The 26,044-nt window shown below is 47.0% G+C and overlaps 1 protein-coding gene across 1 annotated transcript in view; it reads left to right on the top strand.

The window, feature by feature from the left end:
• The first annotated feature begins 4,686 nt into the window (after positions 1–4,686).
• ABCC4 (ATP binding cassette subfamily C member 4) overlaps positions 4,687–26,044 on the top strand; it is a 219,713-nt gene continuing 198,355 nt past the window's right edge. Inside the window, exon 1 of the mRNA XM_047756442.1 lies at positions 4,687–5,213. Coding sequence (XP_047612398.1) covers positions 5,140–5,213 — 74 coding nt within the window. The 5' untranslated portion in view covers positions 4,687–5,139. The remainder of the gene's footprint in view (positions 5,214–26,044) is intronic.

Raw genomic sequence — 26,044 nt, 5'->3', positions numbered from 1 at the left:
CCAAAATGTTGGAGTTTGGAGAGTGGAAGATTTACTGCAGGGCTAAGAAGGGAAAAAGGGCCTTGTTGAGCCTCGTGCTCAAAACCCCAAAGTTCCCTGGGGGTTTTCAGGAAGAAATTTTGTGGGCAAAATTTGGGGTGAGGGCTGTAGGTGTGCGACTTTCTTCTGATTGGTCGGCGGTGAGGGAACAGGGCAGGGCTCCAGGAATTTTGTTCTCCGCTCGGAGTTACCTTCCTCCACCTTGCTGGGGGGTAGAGGGGATGTTAATTCCTGCAGGAGCAACGTTATTATTATGTATATCCCTCAATCCCGCTTTAATCTCCACACTTTAGTTTCTGAATTGTTCCTCCTTTGTTTTTGCATTCCCCGTTTCTCTGATTAGCAACTGTTTGAAACTGGGCTTTGGTATTTCGGAAGGTGTAGGAAGCGGAAGCTTTTTTCTTGCAACTAAGAAACTGGGGATGTGGAGCTTTTGTGCCCCGGAGGGCCCCACGGGCTTCTGCTCAGTCTCAAAATCTAAGTTTTGTCGGTTTGGGGTGTGTGTGTGTGTGTGTGTGTTGGTGTCTCAAAACTTCTGCCCAGTGTGTGTGTGTGTGTGTGTGTGTGTGTGTGGGTGTGTGTGTGGGTGGGTGTGGGTGTCTCAAAACTTCTGCCCAGTGTGTGTGTGTGTGTGTGTGTGTGTGTGTGTGTGTGTGTGTGTGTGGGTGGGTGTCTCAAAACTTCTGCCCAGTTTGGTGTGTGTGTGTGTGTATGTCAGTGTCTCAAAACTTCTGCCCAGTGTTTGGCTTTCGTGACAAACAGATTCATCCACTAAAACTCTGGGGTGGGTTGAAAGGGGCTTGTGAAAAATAACAAAAGAAATGTTATTACTCTTGTCTTTGCCTCTTTTTTTTAGCCTTCTAAGCCAAATTGTATTTTCTTGGCCTGGGCAATTAAAAAAAAAAAATTTTTCATGGATCTGCTGTACAACCTGATTTTTGTGATCATACTGCCAGTGATTCCAGGGTTTGGACAGCAGAGCTTTGCAGTCCTTCTACCCCACAAGGCTCTGGTCACCTGTTTCAACTTGCTCTCTGGCCACCATTTGCTCCAACTGTCTCTACATATCTAGCCTCCTGGGTCTACACTGCATCAAGTACGTTCGATGCAATGATTACTCTTTATTTTCTGTTGGTCACTCTAAAATAACACCTGAAGGAGTTCCTGCTGTGACGCAGTGGGTTAAAGATTAGGCGCTGTCTCTGCAGTGGTGCAGGTTTGATCCTTGGCTTGGAGCAGTGGGTTAAGGATCTAATGTTGCCACAGCTGTGGTGACTCAAATTGGATTTCCATATGTGAAGGGTTTGGCCAAAGTAATAACGATGATAATAATAATAATAATATCTGAAGATGGAGAGAGAGGCAGCTCAAGTGATAGAAAGTTCCATGGGTTTGGGGACCAACATCTGGGTTCAAATCTTATTGTTTTCCCATTTTGGAGAATTCAATTCATCTTTGTCTCAACTTTAATAATTGTAAAAGATAATAATTGGAGTTCCCTGTTGGTCTAGAGGTTAAGAATCTGATGTGGTCACTGCTATGGCTCAGGTCACTGCTGAGGCACAAGTTCCATCCCTGGCCTGGGAACGTGTGCATGGCGTGGGCACTGTCAAAATAATAATAATAAGGGGAGTTCCTGTCGTGGCGTAGTGGTTAACGAATCCGACTAAGAACCATGAGGTTGCGGGTTTGGTCCCTGCCCTTGCTCAGTGGGTTAAGGATCCGGCGTTGCCGTGAGCTGTGGTGTAGGTTGCAGACGCGGCTCGGATCCCGCGTTGCTGTGGCTCTGGCGTAGGCCGGTGGCTACAGCTCCGATTCGACCCCTAGCCTGGGAACCTCCATATGCCGTGGCAGCAGCCCGATAAATAGCAAAAAAAAAGACAAAAAAAATAAACAAAAAAATAATAATACATACACACCTTAGAGTAGTATTGTAAGTGTTTAATCAGATGATAAAAGGGTATCTACCCATTCAATGAAGGGTAGTTATTGTTACTGATCGAAAAATATGTTTTGCCAAACAATCACCTTACTTGACATAACCATTGCTCTGAAGCATGAGTCTAAATTCTTTAGAAGGTTAGAATTTTGGTGTATTTTTCATGTGAATAATGATACTTCACTTGCTTTGTTTTGCTGAGAAACCTAAGGTCAGTCTCTCAGTGTAGGGAAGTTACCAGGCTAGTGGGTGAATTGGAAATGCAGCAGCAGGCCTACAGCAAGCCTAGATCTGAGTTGCAATTGTGACCTACACCCCAGCTTTCAGTAATGCCAGATCCTTAAGCCATTCAGTGAGGCCAGGGATTGAACCACATCTTCATGGATACTAGTCGGGTTCTTAACCCACTCAGCCACACTGGGAACTCCTGCGCTATAGTTTCTTAAATTGTTCCTCATTTGTTTTTGCATTCCCTATTTCCCTGATTAGCAACTGAAGATCTAGGTATCGGTATTGGGGAAGATCTAGGAGGCTGAAACCTTTCTTCTTGCAAATAAGAAACTGGGGGAGTGAGAAAGGTTTTTGTGCCCAGGAGAGCATGGTTACAAATTATTTATCTTGTGTAACTGAAGATAAAACTGGGGAATTTTTTGTTTGCTTATTTTGTTTCATTTTGAAATTGAAGTATAGTTGATTTATTTTATTCATTTACTTATTTTGCTTTTTAAGGGCGCACCTGGCATATGGAGATTCCCAGGCTAGGGGTCTAACTGGAGCTACAGCTGTCACCCTATACCACAGCCACAGCAACTCCAGATCTGAGCTGCGTCTGTGACCTACACCACAGCTCACAGCAACACTGATCCTCAACCCACTGAGCAAGGCCACGGATGGAAACTGCAACCTCATGGTTCCTAGTTGGATTTGTTTCCACTGTGCCACGGCAGAAACTCCAACTACAGTTGATTTAGAATGTCGTGTTCAAAGCCATCATTGGAGTTCCTGTTGTGGCGCAGTGGAAACAAATCCGACTAGGAACCATGAGGTTGCGGGTTTGATCCCTGGCCTTGCTCAGTGGGTTAGGGATCCGGCGTTGATATGAGCTGTGGCGTAGGCCAGTGGCTACAGCTCTGATTAGACCCCTAGCCTGGAAACCGCCATATGCCGCAGGAGCGGCTCAAGAAAAGGCAAAAAGACCAAAAAAAAAAAAAAAAGCCATTATTAAGGAGTTCCTGTGTGACTCAGTTCCGTGTGGTAATGAACCCAACTAGTATCCATGAAGATGCAGGTTCAATCCCTGGCCTCGCTCAGTGGGTTAAAGATTCAGTGTTGCCAGAAGCTGTGACTGATGACTCAACTTAGATCCTTGTTGCTGTGGCTGCAGCATATGCTGCTAGCTGCAGCTCCGATTTGACCTCTAGCCCAGGAACTTCCATGTGCCATGGGTACAGCCCTTAAAAAAAAAAAAAAAGCCATTATTAATAACACTATTTTAAGAGTTTCCACATGTCTCTGTGGGTTAAGGATCCTGACAACGTCAGTGCTGTGGATCAGGTCACTGTTACGGTGCAGGTTCGGTCCCCAACTGGAAATTTCTACATGCTACCGGGTACAGCAAAAAAAGTAACAATAACAGTATTTTAGTCAAGATACATTGAAATACTCAAAAGAATAAAAAAGATGTTATCATTGTAAACACAAAGAACTTTGAGCTTTCTTCATTTAGAGTGGAAGGGAAGAGAAGATGCCCAAGATTTGGTTCATTCAGACCTGCAGTCATTCATTCATCCAAACAGCATATTCTAGGCACTTTTCATGCACACTGTCCACCTACGGGTTGAGACCATGCTGGACTTTCACTTGGTCCAAATCAGAATTCATTATTTACTGATTTTATTTTATTTTATTTTATTTTTATTTGGCCAGCCCGAAGCATATGGAGTTCCTGGGCCAGGGGTCAGATCTGAGCTGCAGCTGGGTGGCCAGATCCATTAACCCACTGTGTCAGGGGAGGGATGAACCCTGTGTCCACATGCCGCAGAGACATCTCCCATACCCTTGTGCCACAGCAGGAACTCCTGTTTATTGATTTTCAATCCTTGGACAAGTTCTGTCCTTGAGCCTTATCTTTCTCATCTGTAAAACAGGGATAGTAATACCTTCTTTATTAGGGCATCATTAGAGTGAAAAGTGCAGTCAGGTCCCCAGAAGTGCCTATAACCGGTGTTTTATAAAATGTACCACTGTTATTCCACTAGGTTCTGAGCACATGATGAAAGAAATCATAAGGCAATCTCTCACCATATTCCCCTTTCCCAATCTAAGAGGGCAGCAAAAAGCTTACAGAGGTCCCCCCGCACCATGCAGTAATGTGAGATCTCAAAAGCCCTTTGGAAGCGTGCATTCGTCTTCCAAAATTTTTTGAGTTCTCCTAATTCTCTGTTACATATCTTTAGGTCTTGCAGCGTTACAAACGCGTCTGTGCTAAATCCAGCCGTTGTCCCAGGTCAAATGTTTAGCCGCAGGATGGAGAACCTCCCAAAGCACCCTAGTTTGGTCGTGAGGAGGGCAGGTTGCCCAGAGGGCGGACTCCTAATGCCTACAGCCGGCCTTCTCTGGGTCTTCGGAAAGCTGCAGCCGAGGGGGCGTTTCTGAACTGCAGGGGCGGGCAAATGCCACGCCTCTCCCTCTCCACCTCTTCTGGCTGGGTGCCTGGGCTGGGAGCAAGAACTGAGGCTGAGCTAGCAGCCAGGTGCGAGCACGTGGGTGTCTCGGCTCGGAGACTGTATCGCGTGGTAGGTCTACCCGCTTCCATCCAACGGCACCTTCGGCCTCGCCTCGCCCCTTCACCAAGCTGCGGACGGCGGCAGCCGAGTCACCCCTTTGTCTCGCCGCTCGCACGCGTCCGCTGCACCCGGCTCCCGGCAGATCCTGCAGCGGCGCGTAGCTGGCGGCCCCGAGGCGGCCCCGGGAGGCGGCGCGGCCTGGGAGGCGGGCCGCAGGCGTTCCACTCCCGGAAGCGAGTGATTCTTGGGCTCCTGCAGGCGGACCCCCGCGCCAGCCAGAGGTCCAGCATCTCCGCCGACCCTTCCGGGAGCAGCGTGAGCGGCACCGCCGCGGGAGCTGTGCGACCCCGGCCCGCACCCGCCTTGGCCGTCAGGATGCTGCCGGTGTACCCGGAGGTGAAGCCCAACCCGCTTCGGGACGCGAACGTCTGCTCGCGCGTGTTGTTCTGGTGAGCGCCCCGCCTGAGCTGTGACACCGCCGCCGCCGCACCGGCGCCTTTCGGGAACAGAGGGTTGGGGCGAGCAAGAGCTTCCCGCCGGTGCCCAGGCCGCCCGGCTTTCCGCCGACAATGGGGCGGCCCCATGCGGGTCGCGTGGTCCCCACCTGAGCCTGGGCGCGCGGGGGCGGAGGAGCAGGGCGGGGGAGGAGGCCCTGGTGGCGGGGCTGCCGGGTGTCCCTGCCTTTCCTCTCGCTGCTCCGCCAGCCCGTAGGAGGAGGAGCAGGGGGAGCAGCTGGGGCAGGAGGGGGAGAGGCGGAGAACCTGGGCTGCCCAGTGGGAATCTACACCCAGCAGGAGAACGCACTGCGCCCCCTCTCCGCCCCCTACTCTGTGTAGCCGGCTTCCCCAGTATTGCTAAGGAGTTCGAAGTTCTGAGCTAAAGCTGCACCCTTTCCCCCCTAAGCAAGCATCTTATGAACAGCTTCCTTTATTTATTTAGTGCCCTGGACCAGTTGCCATCTTCCAATGTCCCCACCTTTTCCTATATTCTTAGATGACAACTGCGTACCAAACTGCACTGAGCTCCCTCTGTCTGTGTTTTTGTGACTGTGTCTCGCTCCCTCCCTCTCCGTGTGCGTCTCTCACTATTTTGGTACCTAGTTGTGGCAAATTACATGTGGGTGAAAAAACTACACTATTTTTTAATTACTGGGGCACTGCTCTTGGGCACGTTTTGCTTTGGCCCCTGAGGCACAGCCAGCACTGGAGCATGAACTTGGCTAGCCTCTTTCCCTATTGCAAATATTTCTACGTCCCCTTTTGAGGACCACTCTGGGGATGGGGTCCCTGAGGCTTGTGGGGTCTTACCCAGATCTCTAGCCTTCAGAGAAGCAGTGCATGGTCTGACAGTGCTGGTGGTCCGGCCCAGGAATCATTTGGTCCTAAATCCACTGAAGCGTCCTGAGCTGGGAGCAAACCCTGATGAAAAACAGCTTAAATGGGGGAAAAATGTAATTGTAATGTATACATGTAAGGATAACCTGACCCCCTTGCTGTACAGTGGGAAAAGAAAAAAAAAAAAGAAAAAAAAAGAAAAACAGCTTACAGAGGTGAAGCTCTTTTCCTTTTTTTTAGGGTCGCACCTGCGGCACATGGAGGTTCCCAGGCTAGGGGTCCAGTAGAAGCTGTAGCCTCAGGCCTATGCCAGAGCCACAGCAATTCGGGATCTGAGCTGTTTGTTCAACCTACACCACAGCTCACCGCAATGCCAGACCCGTAACCCACTGAGCAAGGCCAGGGATCGAACCAGCAACCTCTTGGATGTTAATCGCCGAGCCACTACTGAACTCTGGTGAAACTCTTAACTAAAAGTTTTTATCTAGTAGCTAGGACTACTTAACTAGGTGGGCCTGAACCTTTGGCCTTTAATCACACTTGGCTCATTATGAGGTCTTTTGTTTCTGGCCCCTAATCCATACTCTGATAATTTCCTTTTTAATGGGATGGCCTAGCGGAGGGTCCCCAAGGGTTGGAAGCTTGTTTTGCTGGAGGTGTATTCAGTGTGTGTAGCTACATCTCTTGGCCATTTGGTGGCCCTTGAGTAAAGTAGAGCCTAGGCTTATGGGTGTGGTTACTGTAACTTCTGGCAGGGCAAGGAATTCTCAGAGCATCTTGTGTTTGTGGATTTTCAAAATGTATGTGTCTGTAAATGGGATAGGTGAGGACTTGTCTGATTTTGTTAGGCACCCGTGTCCAGTTTTCCTACTGCAGCAGCAGGAGCAATTTTTTTTTTTAAGGGCCGCATTCTCGGCCTATGGAGGTTCCCAGACTAGGGGGTTGACTTGCAGCTGCAGCCGCCAGCCTACACCGCAGCCACAGTAACATGGGATCCAAGCTGTGTCAGCGACCTACATACACCACAGCCACAGCAACCCCAGATCCGAGCCGCATCTGCGACCTACACCACAGCTCATGGCCATGCTAGATCCTTAACCCACTGAGCAGGGCCAGGGATCAAGCCCAGGTCCTCATGGATACTAGTCGGTTTCACTACTACTGAGCTGCAACAGGAACTCCCCAAGGATTTTTTTCTGTTAGCCAAGTACATTTGATGCTATTTTGGTTGTTTTTCAGTCTTTTCCCTAGAAATCTTCTGCTCACACGTCGTTTCTATAAAACTAAATAGTTTTGAATCTTTAATCCTTAATTTTTTATGGTTAGTGTTTATTTATGTTTAAAACCGGGTATTTAATGGTAATTTATGCAATCTTTCATTTTTAACACTGTTTATTTCTAATTATGATATGATCCATATCCATGACTGTGTATTTTACTATATCTTCCCCCTTTTTTTTATATTCCCAAAAGTAAGATAATTGGAACTGGTGAAATGCCAAATGGTGTTCCAGCTTCTTATTGGGTATTTGCATTTTTTCTTAAATGTCATTTGTTTTCATAATAGTTGGCACTTAAGGGCTAAGGGGAATCATACATTATGGCTACTGGTAATTATTGTGAATTTTAGAGGAGAATATGTATTTCTTTTTTTTAAAGAAGTTTAAAGCTTTACAACAAGAAAGAAATAAGGATTTCTTAGCCAAGTGCACTTGGTTGATATTTTAGTTGTTTTGGTCTTTCCTCTAGAAATCCTTATGTACACCTGCATGTATGTACACATCTTTTCTATAAAATGAAATGACTTTGGATCCTGAACGCTTTGAAATTTTCTATAGTTAGCCTTTAAATTTTTTTTTTTTTAATCTTTTTGCATTTTCTAGGGCCGCTCCCGGTGTTGGAGGTTCCCAGGCTAGGGGTCTAATCGGAGCTGTAGCTGCTGGCCTACACCACAGCCACAGCCACAGCCACAGCCATGCAGGATCCGGGCCGCGTCTTCAACCTACACCACAGCTCACGGCAACTGCGGATCCGGAACCCACTGAGCAAGGCCAGGGATCAAACCCGCAACCTCATGGTTCCTAGTTGGATTTGTTAACCACTGAGCCACAGCGGGAACTCCCAACATTTAATTTTTAAAACTCAGTGTTTACTTATATTTTTTTCAGTCTTTCATTTTGAGTTAATGGTTTATTTCTAATTATGAGATAATGCATATCCAGGAGCATGTATTATGATGCATGTTTTTCTATAGTCCCAGAAATAGTAGAATAACTGGTGAAAGGCTAAATTGTTTTATATAAGATTCAGACCAGTTTGCCCTCTTACTAGCTATGGGCTTACTTCACTATCATGTTTGAATATCTGAATTATATATATTTTTTCTAGGTGTAAAAGCTAAAAATAATGACGAACAAGTTTTGGTTTAAATTTGATTTGGAGTGATGGAACCTTTTTTAACCTTTTTTTTGTGTGTCAGTTGACCATTTATTTGTATTTTCTTGAATCATGTACTAAGTGATTTTTTTTTTTTTTTTCTGTGAGGCATTTTCCCCCCCTTTTTTGGCCACACCCACAGCATGGGGAAGTTCCTGTGCTAGGGGTTGAACCCAGTCTGCAGCAGGGACACTGGCAGATCCTTAACCTGCTGAGCCACCAGGGAATTCCCCTATGAGGCTTTTGTATTTTTGAAATAACTTGTAAGAGTGCTTATAATATTTTACCAGATTTTCATTTGTCTCTTAATTTAGTTTAGAGGTTTCTAATTATATCATTAATTATATCACGCCTTTTCTCTCCTGTTGCTTTTGAAATAATGTCTTTTTAAAATCCCAGTATCACTGTTGCCTCGTTAGCGCAGTAGGTAGCATGTCAGTCTCATAAAATCCCAGCGTCGTCTAGATCTCTGTGAGCATTTTATTTTAACTCTTCTTATATAATTTCTAATAGTAAAGGCAGGTAGAATTTCTTTTACTGTTTGATATAAGATAGATCTCATTTTTTCCAAAACAGCCTATTTTCCCAATTTATTGAATAATTCTTCCTCCTTCCCATCTTGGGAAATCAGTGGCACGGTTTCTGTGCTGTGTCCAGCTGGGCACTGGGATGTCCAGTCTGCTGGGACGCTCCCTGCGATATCCCTCCTGTCCTGCACAGCAGGCCTCTGGGGTGAGCTCTGCATTTCTCTCCCAGGCTTGTCCCAGAGGCAGCAGGTTGGGGGTTAGGAGAGGACCTGTCCCCAGAGGTGAAAGTTGAGCAGGGACCAGATGCACTTGTCCCATCGGGGAGTAGTTAAATCTTGGCTCCCTTGTGCTGGCTGTGTCTCAGTCAGTGAACTGTCACCTTGCAAGGGGAGTGCTGTTGTGGAAACTGCCACTGGTGTCAAGACAGATTCTGGAGACTCTTGTTAGAGAAGCAGAGGACATGAGGGGATGAGAACTGGCCGAGTGCTGAGATGGTTTAGAGGTTGGTCATGGTAGGCCCTCAGTAACTATCAATCGTGAATGCGTAGGAATATTTAATTGCAAGCTAGGATTCTTTGCACGTTCAGAATACCACTTGTATTAATCTTGTTCAGAAATCCAAATTTTGTAGAAGGAGGCTGCGTGGGCTCTCCAGGGCCTTTTCTGTGGCCTGGGCCTGCTCCCCTTTCTTAAGCATTCAGTTTGATTACTTTGGGTAATTTTAGTACAGTAACGACAGCCCCAGCAAGGTGAACGAACACCCTAAAGATACACTAAAATTTACTACTAAGTCTTTACAGTGAAATAAATAGCATAACCAATTTAAGTTTATCTCCTGAGGTTTATTCTTGATTTGGGGGTCTTCATAGTCCTGCATCTGGTCAGCCTGAGAGGTTTCAACTAGTGTCCTTTCAGATGTGTCTAGTGGATAATTTACCTTTCAGAGTTTTCCAGGGATCTCTCAACATGTTGACTCCCTTCCCTTTGTTGACCTGAAACACATAGACTGTTAGATATTTCTCTCGAAAAGATGGATTTATTTGGTATCAGCAGAGAATTGCAACCATGGTGAGGCAGGTGCAAAACCCCAAAGGGCAAGGAAGGAGAGCACTTTTATGGAGATGAAGAGAAAGTTGGCTCAGCCATACAAAAGAACAAAATAATGCCATTTACAAAAGAACAAAATAATGCCATTTACAGCAACATGGATGGAACTAGAGACTCTCATGCTAAGTGAAGTAAGTCAGAACGAGAAAGAAATACCATGTGATATCACTTACATCTGGAATCTAATATAGGGCACAAAGAAACTTTCCACGGAAAACAAAGTCATGGACTTGAGAACAGACTTGTGGTTGCCAAGGGGGAGGGAGAGGGAGTTGGGGTGGACTGGGAATTTGGGATTAATAGATGCAGACTATTGCCTTTGGAATGGATAAGCAATGAGATCCTGCTGTGTAGCACTGGGAACTATGTCTAGTCACTTATGATGAAGAGCATGATAATGTATGATGAGAATGTATACATGTATGTGTGACCGGATCACCTTGCTGCATAGTAGAAAATTGACAGAACACTGTAAACCAGCTATAATGGAAAAAAATTATAAAAAACAAAGAGAAAGAAAGTTGGGAGAGCCCATGGGTTTTCACTGAGTCCTTGCCATGAAAGAGGAGACTTACCTTCTTTTGGATGGCCTCTGCTATTGTTGCAGGCCCTGAGAGCTCCCCGCTCTGGTTGCTCAACTATTTAATTCATCTTCTGTTAATTTTTTTTTTTTTGGCCCCTTCTTGGCCTATGGAGTCCCCAGGCTAGGGTTCGGATCTGAGCCTCAGCCTCAACCCAAGCTGCAGCTGCAGCAACCCTAGATCCTAAACCCTTGGGGATAGAACCTGAATCTCAGTGCTCCCAAGACACTGATGATTGTGTTGTACCATGGCGGGAGCTCCTCTGTTAATTTTTTCACACCTCCCAGGGCTGTGTCTGCTCTGTGGGACACGGAACACCTTCATCGTAGATCTCCACCTGTAGCTGTAAGGGGGCCAGGGAACTGTGTCCCATGAAATAAGCCCCTGTGGGCACTTTTCTGTGTTTTTGTGTCCGCTATGAGGCAAAAGTGGGTAGCTGTATGCAGTGGGAATAAATGCGCTGCAGAATCAGGTGGACTCAGGTCTTCAGCCCTGCAGATTAAAATTAAAATTGGGAAACTGGGAGTTCCCATTGTGGTTCAGTGGAAACAAAGTTGACTAGCATCCATGAGGATGTGGATACGATCCCTGGCCACACTCAGTAGGTTAAGGATCCAGCGTTGCTGTGAGCTGTGGTGTAGGCTGTCTGTGGGGTAGGCCAGTAGCTCCAGCTCCAATTTGACCCCTAGGCTGGGAACTTAAAAATGCCTTACCTGTGGCCCTACAAAAAAAATTGGGAGGCTGGAGATGATCGATCCTGTTGCAACTCACCCAGTCCAGAGGTAAGGCCTCAGGTTGTGTGGGGGTGTGTGTTTTTCTTTGCCTTTTAGGGCCACACCTGTGGTATATGGAGGTTCCCAGGGTAGGGGTTGGATGGAGCCATAGCCGGTGGCATAGCCACAACAAAGCTAGATCCAAGCCATATCTGTGACCTACACTGCAGCTTGTGGCAACACAGGCAATACTAGATCCTTAACCCACTGAGCAAGGCCAGGGATCGAACCTGCAGTCTCATAGTTACTAGTTGGGTTCAAAACCCTCTGACCCACACAGGGACTCTTGTTTTTACATTTAATGTCTCATTTAAACCTCAAACATTCCTTGGAGGCAGGTGGCCTGTGACAATACTCATTTGACATATGAGGAAATCCAGGTCTGGGAGGAGCCCCAGAGCTGGGGGCTCTGAGTGCCCCCGCTGGGACTCTACCCTCATCCTCAGCACACCCGGAGGCTGGCAGTGCTCCTGTCTGCCTGGCTTTCGTTCCCACTGGTTGAGTGAGTAATAAATGAATATGCTGACTCTAGCAGACATTTAAAAGTCAGATGAGTGACTGATAACACGTTTTACCTACATAAGCATCTGGAGCATATTTTCCTACCTTCTCTTTATTATGCTGCTTCTATGTTGCCATGGGTTGTGGGTTGCTGGCATCCTTATCTATTCGATTCTTTTTTTTTTTTTTTTTGCTTTTTAGGGCCACACCCCTAGGTTCCCAGACTAGGGGTTGAATCAGAGCTGCACCTGCCAGCCACAGCCACAGCCACAGCCACGGCAACACAGGATCCAAGCCACGTCTGCGACCTACACCACAGCTCCCAGCAACGCTGGATCCTTAACCCAATGAGCGAGGCCACGGATTGAACCCGCATCCTCATGGATACTAGTCGGATTTGTAAGACACTGAGCTATGAAGGGAACTCCTCTTTTTTCTTTTTAGGTTGTCCTGCGGTGTATGGAGTTCCTGGGCCAGGGATCAGATCCAGCAGCAGCTCCAGATCCTTAGCCCACTGTACTGGGCCTTGGATTGAACCTGTGTACCAGTGCCCTCCAGAGATACTGCCGATCCCACTGGGCTATAGCAGGAGCTCCTCCATTCAGCTCTTAAGGCATCAACTTGTCAGTTCCCCTTGACGTCTTCAGCTCATCTGCTGACATTGAATCCCACTCATTCAGCCTCAGATACACCCTTGGAGTCATTCGTTCATTCAGCAATTCTTTCCTGAATGTGAGAGCATTTAATGAACCCAACACTGGTGAAACATTTAGCATAGTGTCTGGAAAACAGTAAGCAGTGGATAAACATCAAAAGATAGCCATGCCACCTTCCTCTTTTTAGTTAGTTGTACACTAGTATTTTCGTTTGGAAAGTGCCATGGTTTATTTCCCAGATAGGTGAAAAAGGTGAATTTCTGAGTCTTATTCCTTACTCATAAGACTGTACTCTCTCGGGGTTGGGGTAGGGTCAGGGAGGAGGTAGCATCCTGAAATCGGAATTTTTAGACATGCTTCCTGGGTGATTCAAATGTTAAGTTTGGGAACCACTTCTCAGGTCTTTCTAAGCCTTCCAAGTCCGTTTCTATTTGAGCATGGTGAAAGATCAAAGGTTCTGATTTGGTACCGATTCTCTATGGTTTAAAGTATTCATTCAGGAGTTCCTGTTGTGGCTCAGCTGTAATGAACCCAACTAGTATTCATGAGGTTTGATCCCTGGCCTCACTTAGTGGGTTAAGGATCTGGTGTTGCTGTGGCTGTGGTGCAGGCTGGCAGCTGTCGCTCCAATTTGACCTCTAGCCTGGGAACTTCCATATCCCGTGGGTGCAGCCCTAAAAAGACAAAAAAAAAAAAAAAATCAGCAAACTTCTGAGTGCCTTCTTTGTTGCCAGGTTCAAATCCATAAAATAAAAGAACATTTCTCTTCTCAAAGAGCTCACACCATCTAGTGGGGGAGGCAGGCATTATTATTCATTCTGTAAATACTGCTAGCTGCTGGGGAAAAAAAAACCAAGTCCTAGGAAGTTCCTGGGCCAAGGAAAACCCTGGGCCACAGCAGTGACAACACCATATCCTTAACCCCATTTATTTATTTTATTTATTTTATTTTTTTTTGGTCTTTTTAGGGCTGCACCTGAGGCATGTGGAAGTTCCCAGGCTAGGGGGCAAGTTGGAGCTGTAGCCTCTTGCCTATGCCCACAGCCATGCAGGATCCAAACCATGTCTGAGACCTACATCACAGCTCACAGCAATGCCGGATCCTTAACCCTTTGAGCAAGGCCAGGGATTGAGCTCAAGTCCTCATGGATCCTTGTCAGGTTTGTTACTGCTGAGCCACAATGGGAACTCCCTCCATCGGATTTTAAATAAGATAAACAAGTAATATATAGTGTGTCCGATAGTTGTAAGTGCTGAAAATGGGAACAAGGTTAAGAGGGAGTCTGCATGTCTGTGTGTTAGGGGGGTGTGTGTGTGTCAGTTTTATGGGGGCCAGGGAGAGCTTCGCAGAGAAGACAACACACTCGAGTGATGGCCTGAAGGAGGTGAGGATTGAGTCATGCGCATTCAGGGGGAAGGACAGGTGTAGGAGACGAGATGCTGGGGACTCCATTGGCCATTGGAGGACTTGGGCTTCTTCCCTTCACTTCCATTGGTGTGAATGGGGGGGGCCACTGGAAAGTTTTGAGAAGAGGTAGGACACGGTCCACTCTGAATTTAGTAAGATCACTCTGATAGATGTACTGGATATAGAGTGAAGAAAGTTATGGGCAGAAATGTCGAGATCAGCAGGAGATGTCACAGGAGTTCAGGCCAGAGATGATAGTGGCTTTGACCAGGGTGGTAATGGTGAGTATCTGGATTCAAAGAACAGCTTATTTAAAGGTGGAGCTGGGAGGTGGGCTGGGTGGCTGGTGGCTTTGGTCCTAGGTAGATGGTGGAACTTGAGGAAGAGACATCAAGGTTGTCTTTGTGGATGTGGCCTGAGTGCCTGTGAAGAAATGAAATGCTCAATCCTGGAAGAGGAACGGGTTGGAGCATACCAGGAGTTTGGTCTTCCCTGAGTTAGGATTGAGATGCCGGCTACACATGGGAGAGGTTGAGCAGGCAATTAATCATGTGTCATGGGGGCTCAGAGGCGTCTGAGCTGGAGATAAAACATGGGCCTCATTGGCAGTCATCCAGTGGAGAAGTGTTGGATCCATGGTCAACTCACCTCACAGTTTATCCCCATACAGACTGCTCCTTTTTAAGTTTGTTTTGTTGGTGTCAAAGTTCCATATCTCACTGTTGCCTGTAGAAAATTCGTTGAAAACTTTTGTAGTCTTGGTCCTGGAACTCTTCCAGGTTGAGGCCAATCTGCTCCTGGACACCTTGGCCAGTGGATGAACTTGGCCACAGGTATCAGGAGAGGTCAGGAGTTCAGAGGCATCTTAACTACTGGGCAGTAGTTCTGAATCCCTACAAAGAGGAAACTTGGGGTTAGCGTGACATAATTTCCTCTTAACGAATGCAGGCTGGTTCTTGGTGCTGTCTTTCCTAAATATACACTTGGAAGTGGCCTTCTTCAAACAATTGTTGGCATATATTATATCTTTTATTATTAGAATTATTTGTATTATATATGTATTTTTGTATTAAGCTTTCTAACTTTATTTTGTCTAAGTTCTTTTTTTTTTTTTGTCTTTTCTCTTTTCAGGGCCGCACCGGTGGCTTATGGAGGTTTCCAGGCTAGGCGTCTAATCAGAGCTACAGCTGCCGGCCTACACCACAGCCACAGCAACGCCAGGTCCAAGCCGCGTCTGTGATCCTACACCGCAGCTCATGGCAATGCCGGATCCTTAACCCACTGAGCGAGGCCATGGATCGAACCCACATCTGCATGGATCCTGGTCGGATTCGTTTTCACTGCACCACAACGGGAACTTCTATTTTGTCTAAGTTCTTACTAGTGAATGAATACACAGCAGTTTCTCAGCCCTCAATGTTGATTGAATCTCCTGGACAGACATAAAATTTGAATCATTTCTGAGCATGGAACCCAGACGTTCATAGTTTTAAAAGTTTCTCTGTGTCTTGTAGACAGCAAAGGCCAAGAACCAATGAGTAACAGTTTCTAAAGGTCACAACCTTTTTTACAAATTTTTGTTGTTCTGGCCAGGGGTTCTGATCTGCCCTCATCTGTACCTCCTTTTGAAGTTCCTCTCAAAGCATGAGAACAACTGGCCCAGGAGGGCTTGTTTATCCCTCTGGGAACTCAGCAGCGTACTGGGGAGGAAGGAGGCTTGCTGTTGTGGGGGATCTTAGATATACCTAGTCCTTGGATCGTCATAGTGAACCCATGTCGGACCTGGTTTTGTCCTCATTTTGCCAAAGTAGGACACCGTGGAGCTCAGAACTGAGTCAGGGTGACAAAATCCAGAGCATGAGCTTTGGCTTCTGTGTCGCAGTGTTTATTTCGTCCCGCTGGGCAGACCAGAATGCCTGGATGGATTGTGTTTATAAGGGTAATTGAGCGGAAATCTCACACTTGTCACCTGGAAGCTGGTGAGCATAAAATTGCTCACCTAATAAATTGCTTTATTTGCAGACCCTTAGTGGTGTGTTTTGTTGGTCAGAATGTGACTGAGATTATGTGATAAACCCAGTTGGCTACTACTTTTCACTTCTCTTGAAGAGACCCTTCCCCACCTATGCAGTGTGTGCTTGCTTTCCCTCTCAAGATAGTATGCAAGGTGTCTGTCTTATTTTATACAGAAGGGAGATTTATTGTTGGCCTAAAACTTTAGCCTTGGCCTGGAGGCGTTGAGATCTCAGTGTTGTAGAATCCAAGTGTGGCCTTTATATGAGTTCTGATTGTTGATGGAGCCTTTTTAATAGATGTTAACTGATAGAGTATGTGTAAGTGCCTGCTGCGTGTTAGGTCCTTAATAAATGCAGACAGTAAATAAATTGCAAAATTCAGTCTTTTTTTTTTTTTTGTCTTTTCTAGGGCTGCATCCGTGGCTTATGGAGGTTTCCAGACTAGGGGTCCAGTCAGAGCTGTAGCTGCCGGCCTACACCACATCTCATGGCAATGCCAGATCCTTAACCCAGTGAGTGAGGCCAGGGATCGAACCCGCAACCTCATGGTTCCTATTCGGATTTGTTAACCACTGAGCCATGACGGGAACGCCACAAAATTCAGTCTTTTATCATATCTTTTCATTGTTTTAAATGATCAAGGTGTTTTTTTTTTTTTTTTTGCTTTTTAAGGCCACGTCTGTGGCATATGGAAGTTCCCAGGCTAGGAGTTGAATTGGAGCTGCAGCTTCCAACCTACACCACAACGCACAGCAACGCTGGATCTTTAACCCATTGAGCAAGGCCAGGGATTGAACCAGAATCCTCATGGATACTAGTTGGTTTCATTACCACTGAGCCACAACAGGAACTCCCTGATCAAGTGTTTTTTTAAGTCTTTATTCATTTGTGACTTTTAAAAAAACTATGGAGTGTCTGTTGTGGCACAACGGGATCAGCAGTGTCTCTGCATCTCTGCAGTGCCAAGGAGGCAGGTTCAATCCCTGGCCTGGCACAGTGGATTAAAGGATCTGCTGTTGCTCCAGCTTTGGTTCTGCAGCTCAGATCTAATTCTGGCCCAGCAACTCCAAGTATGGGGTGGCCAAAAAAGAAAAAACAAACAACAAAAATAAAACTAAGAAAACCATTGTTAGCTTTTCGGGGGCAGAAACCTTACAGCTCTCAGTGCCTAGTTGAGCATCTTGCCCTTAGTAGGCTTATTCAGTTATGGTTTTTTAAAATTTGGAATTGCTGATACCTCTGCCTTAGAGGCAAGCTGAGTATAAGGAGAGAGTGTCGGATTGGAACCAGGGGGCCTGGGTCCTAGGCCAGGGTTTTATGTGTTGTGTGACCTCATGCAAGACATGTAACCACTCTCGGCTTTGGTATCCTCTTTGAGAAGTTGGGAAAATAAAACCTACTCACAATGTGTTCCAAGAATTAGATTTTAGGTTTAGTACAATAAATGAATAAAGTTCTGTACACTGTTTTTCTCCCCCGCCTCCAATCCAGCAGGGCCAGGCAGCAGGGCAGTAATATGGGAAGGGGTGCAGATAATATCCATCTCTGATGAACCAGAAGTGACCCCTTAGTAACTGCCCCACAGAAATTAAGATCTATTAAAAAAGCAACAAAAGGAATGTAATTTATACTCAGAACTGAGCTGCTGTCTGTGGAAGCACCTTGGCCATTCTAATTGCCAAGTCTTTTTTTTTTTTTTTTGCTTTTTAGGGCCACAGGTGGCATATGGAAGTTCCCAGGCTAGAGGTCCAATTGGAGCTGCAGCTGCCGGTCTGTACCACAGCCACAGCAATGCAGGATCCGAATTCTAATGTTGGCAATTCAACATCTGCCGGAATTCTCAGCGAAAGCAGAGCAGCGTGACCAGCACGGCCCAAGTCAACTTCTGGCAGCGTCCCTTTCTCCCTTAATGGCACCAGTGCTTGGTCTTGGACTCCCGCCTGCAAAGCTATGAGAGAATAACTTTCTGTTGTCTCCCTCACCCTGTCTTTGTCACTTTGTTGTGGTAGCCTGAGCACATGGAACACCCCACGTGTCCCATGGACATCTTGGTCAGAGTCAATGCCACTGGTCATTGATCAGAGCCGCTTTGTATTGTGGTAGTTTGTCCCGTTGGACTGGATGCAGCAAGGATTCCTCACGGCCTTACCCTCTACTCAGTCTGCTCAACATAGACCTGCCCCCACATATTTTTTCAGTTGAATTCGGGTATGGTCCCCCAAACTCTTCATACACGGAGCCAATCTTCATAAACCCTGCAGGGTGCTCTGCTTGGAAGGAGAGCGCATCCCGCCCCGGCTAGGCGGGCCAGGGCCAGGCATTTAATGTTCTAGAATTTTTTGCTCTAGAAATTAGATTACTCATTGATGCTGTTAGTTCCCCAGCACCACATGGGAATGTCTTTAGCTTGAGACTGGCCAGTGTAAGCACTGCGGTTCTGTGAGGCTATGAGGTAACTCAGACTCCTCCCCTGAACTTTTCCTCTACATGCAAATTCACCAAGTTATTTTGCTTTTGGGAAAAACCCCATGCAAGTCCTTAGTGTATCTGATATTAAGAGCTGAAAAAAGAGATGGCTCTGTTATTGTCAGGCAAGCTCAAAATCCTCTTTTTTCTTTCCCCTTAGAGTATGACATAGTCCTAGTTTTTCCGTAAATATTTTAAAGGGAACATTAGTCCCTTGGAGTAAGCCACATTAGGATCCCTCTCTCTCCACCTTCCCTCTCTTGGGTGGATTTTGGTCATTTCTGCTAGGAGCCGCTCAAAGTAAATCGAAGTCTTTTTTTTTTTTTTTGCTTTTTAGGGCCACAGCGTGGCATATGGAAGTTCCCAGGCTAGGGGTCCAATTGGAGCTGCAGCTGCCGGTTTACACCACAGCCACAGCAATGTAGGATCCGAGCCATGTCTGTGACCTACACCGCAGCTCAGAGCAATGCCGGATCCTTAACCCACTGACCAAGGCCAGGGATCGAACCCACGTCCTCATGGATGCTAGTCCGATTCGTTGCCACTGAGCCACAAAGGGAACTCCTAAATCGAAGTCTTATTAAAGGAAATCGCGCAGGGCTGCCTCACCACAGATCCTCAGGAGGGCTTCCTTTCCTGTAAGGGGGAGACACATTTTCTAAGAAAGCCTGCCAGGAAGGATGAGGTGCAGCAGGAAGGAATCCCGCAGGGCAGCAGACACACCATCTCAGAGCAGGGAATTCATCTCTGATTTCTGGGAACTGCCCTTTTTAGTGAGGGCAGAACCAAGTGAGTAAATAGCAGCTACTGCTCAACTTGGGTGTTGGCCTGTGGCAAAGAGGGGGGGGTAGGTGGGGTGGGCGAGGGTCACGTTGGTTAGATTGAACTTGACCCGCAACCTGCAGATGAACCTGAGGCAGGCTTCGCCATTCTGACTCCCTGTCACCTCAGGCTAATTCTCCTAGAAAGTCTTAACTCTGAGAATCTGGCGACAGAGGAGCCCGGGCCATTTGAGGAGAACTAGCCCAGGGTCACAGCCAGCCGGTCTGGTTCAAAGCCATGTGTGGTTTCCTCCCTTTCACGTGTTGAGCTTGAATTCCTGGCAAGAATTTCAAAGCAGGAAGGGGGGAGCCTGAGCAGGGCTGTGGCGCCCTGTGTGTGGAAGGACCCGCCGCGCCAAGCCTGGTGGAGGGTGTAGACCTCAGGGAGGCCGGCCTGGCCTCCAGGGTGGTGGTCACAGGGCAGGAAGTGGGCCGCGCCTCGGCCCCTGGGGCCCCGGGGAGCTTGGTCTGACGTCTCACTCCCCGCTTCCGGCCGCTTCTGTGCTCACTTAAGGCCCCTTTCTGGCTCCAGCTCCTGCCGTGCTCTGGGTTCTCTGGAACTCTCTCTGCTCCTCCTCCTCCCGCCTCAGAAAGTCGGCCCCATCTACTGGGTTCCACCAACATCTACATGCAGTGAGGTTTGGTGATCTTTGAAGACTCGGGTTGAGGATCAACAGGGGAAGGCCTTGCCCCTCCCCTGCCCCTTCCTCCTCAGCGCCCCTCCCTCTGCGGTAGGAGGCAGTGCCTCACCTCCTATGGACACAGCCACTCAGTTTTTCTTTTTTTTTTGGCTATCTCTGAGGCATGCTGAAGTTCCCCGGGCCAGGGTTCAAACCCAAGCCATAGCTGTAAGCTACAACCAGAGACACAGCCGTGACAATGCTGGATCCTTAACCCACTGAGCCGCAAGAGAATTCCCAGCACAGCCACTCTGACCACTCACTCCAGGACCTGCTGAGACTTTCAGGAATATTTATCTACATTACACAGATTCCTGTGTTACCAAATAACATTTGTAAAAGTTTGGCCAAGTGTAGCCTCTTTCTTTGCCCCCAGCTAAGGAAACGGAGGTGCACAGAGGTTAAAACATCTCTGGGCCCAAAGCAGTACAACGTAGTAAGTGGGGGGGATGGTGCTGTCTGAGCTTCAGAGGTTGAAAGTTGAATGTGGCCGAGGTCCTTGGAAGGCAGGGGAGGGAGAGTTAAATTGAGTCTGAGGTGCTGGTGTGATCCAGGAACAGAACAGGTGGGGCTTCTATAAACTACATTGTTTCTTAGATTGTGCAGAAATTCTCTTTGATTCTTAAATCTCTTAAGAAGTGCACCTCCAAAGCATATTGCATGCCCTACAGGTGTGGGCTTCTTCCCTAGACTTAGCAATCTGATGTCAGTGTTCCAGCCCAATCTTTATTTCTGAAGTGTCCCCTGACAGATTTTTGGCTTAATTGTAGAGAAAAGATTTTGTGTTCTTTATAGCCAGGTCTTCTGACAGGCCATGATCCTATGCATTGCACTTGCATCTTTTTATTTTGGAAGGAAATGACTTGGTGTAGCAGCCTTCCCACCCAGAGGGGGAAAAAACATACCTAGAGTTGATACAAAAACAGATTAATAGTAAAATTTTTGATCGCTTGAGGTTGTGGAGCTGCTTTCTCTTTTTTTTCTTTAATTTTCCTTTTCGGAGTTCTCTTGTGGTACAGTGGGTTAAGGACCTGGCATTGTCCTTACAGGGGCTTGGGTTTCTGCTGTGGCGTGGGTTCGATCCCTGGCCTGAAATTTCCACAGGGGAGTTTAGATTTTCCTTTTCACCTGTACCAGAGGGCAACTTTTGGTTTGCTTAGGACAGTCCTGGTTTACACTCCTTATCATATTGTATTTATTAACCACACCCTGTTTTACTACTAAGAGTATCTTACGTTGGATGGTAAATAATATCACCGCTGTAATGGAGCTGAAGTTTGTATTCCATAAAATGTGCCCCTCTCCCATGCTGTGGAGTCTGGGCAGGAGCTTGGACAGGGTGATGGCTACACTTTGACCAAGCTGGCGAAAACGAGTGAAAATCTATTACTATTACTAACTCCACTTGAGCAGGTATCTTCCTAAGACAGCCCTTGACCTGTGGTTTGTGCATGACGTGATGGCCGTGAAAGCTACAGGGAGAGTGGGTCCTCCATGAGGTGGCACCTGGCAGGCCCGGTGGGTGGGCGTCTGGGTTGGGTGGTCCTGCTGGGCTGTGGGAACTGGGGTGATGAAGACAGTCATGGGGAGGTCTCTTGTCGTGGTCCAGTCCGGGGGAGTATAGGGGTCCCTTGAAGATGTGTGTGAGTCCAGCCAGTGAAGGCACTTAGCTCCAGCAGAGAGGGCCAGCTGAACAGGAAGCCGAGGCCAGGGGACCATGAGGCACCAGGGAAGTCCTGAGCCAGGTGGAGAGGCCCGCAGGCACACAGGTGACCCAGACCTTCACCGTCTTTGCTCGCTTAGACCATGAGCTGACTGCAGCGCCTTTGCAGTGGGCCAGGAGGAAGAGCGGGCCATGGACTCCGAGGGCCTGGGTGGCTCCCCTGTGCCCTTGGGCTCTGCAGAGGCTGAGAAAGCCGAATCCACAGCCCTGACGGAAGGACCCTGTCCGTGGGTGATTCGAACTCTGTGGTGACTGTCCTGGCTGATGACCAGCCATGTGATCTTGATCTTGGTCCAGTTCCAATCCGAGCCAGTTGCTCTATTCGCCAATTGAACATATTAGTATAAACCCTGTGGGGTGGATGGAAAGAGATGTTTGCTGCTTTCCTCTGGGACCTGAAGCCCAGCTTCCCCTCCTAAGCTCCCTGATTCAGTCCCTTTTATGATCTCTGCTGAATTAGAGGCAAAGACGTAGCATTTCAAGGTTTTTCTGTAAGTGCTTTAGGCCTTCGGGCTGGTCTCTGCCTGGAACACAATGAGCTAGCTCTTGACTTTCCAGTCTTGGTCCACACCTGCTGCCTCGGTGTTCTGCCTCACCACCATCTCGAGTGGCTGCCCCCACCCTTGGCTGCATCTCCCTGTTTTATTTTCTGTCTGGTCATCATCATTCTCCTGGAGCCATCTCTTAAATTTGGTTCTCGCCTCTCTTCCCTTCCCCAGTGTGAGCTGCTCCATACAAAAGACCCTCTCTGAGGTCTAAAACTTAGAAAAGTGCCTGTTACTTTGATGGGCGCTTAAGCATTACTTTGAATTAATGTTGTAATTCCATTTTCCCTACTGTCCTGTTGTTTGAGGTTCCTGGTGAAAAAAAAGGGAGTTTGTGGGATGCTTTTTTTTTTTTTTTTTTTAAAGATTACTAAAGGGGTTGTGTATGCATATGCTGTGGTTTGAGGGCTGCTTCCGTGGGGATAAGGAGGAAGATCCCATTTGGCTCTTGCCTCTTTGGAGAGAGAGAGCTGGTGGGACTTCCTCAGCTTTTGGGTTACACAGCTGGGTCCCGGGGGGCAAGGGGTTTGCCCTTTGTGGGGGGGGGGGGTTGTGAAGTGCTCTTTCTTCCCTGTCTCCTCCCTTCCTTCTGAGGAGGTACAGGTGACTTCCACTGTGGGGTGGGAAGCAGACAGGCCTGCTCGGATTCCCTTGAAAATGGCACTCAGCTCACAGGGGCTGGCTTAGCCCTGTGGGGTGACAGGCCATCTGTAAAGTACCTCCTACAGGCCATTCCCTTCTGACAAAAGCTGTTTGTATTGTTTCAGTTGCTTTTTTCTTACCTCCTTGAGCTTTTGTGATTATAAGAAGCTTTTTTTTTCTTTTTTCTTTTTTTTTTTTTTGGCTTCTTGCGAGGCCAGGGGTCTAACCTGAAACACAGCATCTACAACTCGGGATCCTTAACTTGCTGAGCCACCAGGGAGCTCCAGCAACTTTTTTTTTTTTTTTTTTTAAAGTGAATGGGAGAAGGTATCAAAATAAATTAAGGAAGTTGTTTAAGCATGTCCTAGGATTCTCTATGGAGTTTTCTCTCTCAATTTACTTCCTACCGAATCAGCCCTTTAATAGACCATGTACAGAGGCTTTTCAAAGGATGTTTTGTTCTTTCTGAATATGCAGCTATTCAAACTGAGGGTTGGTCTGTTCATAATTGACCTAATGCTTTAAAGAATGAACTGGTTTAGCTGGAATTTTCCTAAAGTCTGTCTCGTTGACTTAATAGTACTGTCCAAATAGAAAAGATTATGATTTATAATTAACTCCCCCCTCCACCCCTACCGTAACTCTGAATGAGAGGCAGAGAGGCCATTACGTTTTAAATTGGGGTTATCCATATACTAAAAAAAAAAAAATTGGGGTTATCATGTTGGGCAGCTCTTGTCAATACTGTATGTAAAATGTGATACCTGGTCTTAAATTTTGGTACTGTTATTTTTGCTTATCAGAATGTGCCTGACAAACTTCACGTTCTAGACCCTGGAGTCTCTGCTGACAGCGCTAAACGGTTGCCTAGAGGAAAGGTGGATAGGCATAGTCATAAAGTAGGGCTGATCTGGTGTGGAACAGTGACTTCAAGTTCAAAGCCATTGTGGGCACTGGGGATTTTTCCATCTCACCTCCTGCCTCCGGGCTGCGAGAGCCTTGCGTGTTTTGTTTCTGGAGCTTAAGCAATCTCTCAGTTATTAGCTTGTGGATAATTACCAGAAATAAGAACACAAATCAGTGCTTATTTATTTAACCCTTTGCCTTTTCTCCTAATCATGTAGGCTGGTGACATTCTTAAAAATGAAATGAAAAAGTAAGCTCAATTGCTTTATTACTTTGTTTACTTGGAGTGAAATCATAGCTGTGTAATCAACTGCCCTTCCTCTTCAAACCTCATACTGTTTGCCAAGAATTAATTTTGGATTGTAGGACAACCTAGGGCAGGAGCTGAAGTCTGTCAGAGTGTTCCCATGGAGCCTTAAATATTAAAAAGTAATTGCCTGGAGTTCCCTTCAGGTGTAATGGGTTAAGGATCTAGCACTGTCACTGCAGCAGCTTGGGTTGCTGCTGTGGTGTGGGATCGATTCCTGGTCTGGGAACTTATACATGCTGTGGGCCTGGCCAAAAAAAAAAAAAAAAAGAAATTGCTGTGTTTGTATGATGATACAGAAAAACCTGCTGGCCATGCCCAAAGAGAAAGAAACTTGGGCAGAAACAGCACGAGCTGAAGTAGGTTGTTAAGAAAAACCTGGAGTGGACGTCCCATCATGGCTCAGCAGAAGCGAATCTGACTAGCATCCATGAGGACGCAGGTGCTATCTCTGGCCTCCCTCAGTGGGTTAAAGACCTGGCATTGCCGTGAGCTGTGCTATAGGTTGCAGACGCAGCTCAGATCTGGATCTGGCATTGCTGTGGCCGTGGCTTAGGCCAGAGGCTATAGCTCTGATTCCACCCGTAGCCTGAGAACCTCCATATGCCAAGGGTGTGGCCCTAAAAAAGAAAAAGAAAAACCTGGAATCAGCTGGAAGAGGCACTGGAGAGAATTAGAGGGCCCATATAATGCTACATCAAAGTCTTAGTATTCTCACTCAGCTCTCTCAGTGGAACAGAAGGAAATGCATCAAATGCTACTCCGTGAACACAGGGCCTTTTATTCTAACTTTCCGTGTTTTCAATGACTTACTCCTCTGGGGAACTGAAGGCACAGCTTGCGTCTGATAGGTGGACCACAAGAGTCATGACCCCAAGGGACCGGGGACCAAAGGAAGCAAATCACAGAGGATGCTATTCAGGACTTCACACCTGAGCCAAGCTGACGGAACCACACTGAGGCTGGGCCAGATGGAACTGCAGCCTGAGTTTTATTCCAGTGTTGGGGCCTAGCTGGTCTGTGTTGAAAGAGTCTTCAGGAGAAGAAAATGTCTAAGAATTACAACTTTGCTGTGTGGTGACTTCGGGGAAAAAAAGTTTGGAGGATTTGGGGAGGTTCCAAATGAAGTAGGAACCTTTTTTTTTTTTTTTTTTGGTCTTTTTAGGGCTTCACCCACAGCATATGTGGAAATTCCCAGTCTGGGGTTGAATCCGAGTTGCAGCTGCCAGCCTACAACACAGCCACTGCAACTACAGATCTGAGCCACATCTGCAACCAACACCAAAGCTCATGGCAACGCTGGATCATTAATTAACCCACTGAAATGAGGCCAGGGATTGAACCTGCATCCTCATGGATACTGGTCGGGTTTGTTTCCACTGAGCCACGACAGGAACTCCTAGGAACTTTGTTCTGAATAAATTGTTTTGTTTTGTTTTTCTCCCTTTTTGGCCATACCTGAAGCATGTGGGAGTTCTTGGGCCAGGGATCAAACCCCAGCCACAGCGACGACCTGAGCCATAGCACTGACAACTCCTGGTCCTTACCTGCAGAACAGAGGAATGCCATGAATGAGTTGTTTTCAAATTAGGAGTGATAATTGATTTAAATAGATGCATCTTCCTAGTTTTTTGTGGCAAAATATCTTTTTTGGGGACATAAAATAAATGGACATAGATTTAAATGGGGACATAGGAGTTCCCGTCGTGGCGCAGTGGTTAACGAATCCGACTAGGAGCCATGAGGTTGCGGGTTCGGTCCCTGCCCTTGCTCAGTGGGTTAACGATCCGGCGTTGCCGTGAGCTGTGGTGTAGGTCGCAGACGCGGCTCGGATCCTGTGTTGCTGTGGCTC

Source organism: Phacochoerus africanus, chromosome 13 (genome assembly GCF_016906955.1).
Source record: "Phacochoerus africanus isolate WHEZ1 chromosome 13, ROS_Pafr_v1, whole genome shotgun sequence".
In the NCBI taxonomy this organism is placed as follows: Eukaryota; Metazoa; Chordata; class Mammalia; order Artiodactyla; family Suidae; genus Phacochoerus; species Phacochoerus africanus.
This window is presented reverse-complemented; position numbering and strand designations above follow the sequence as displayed.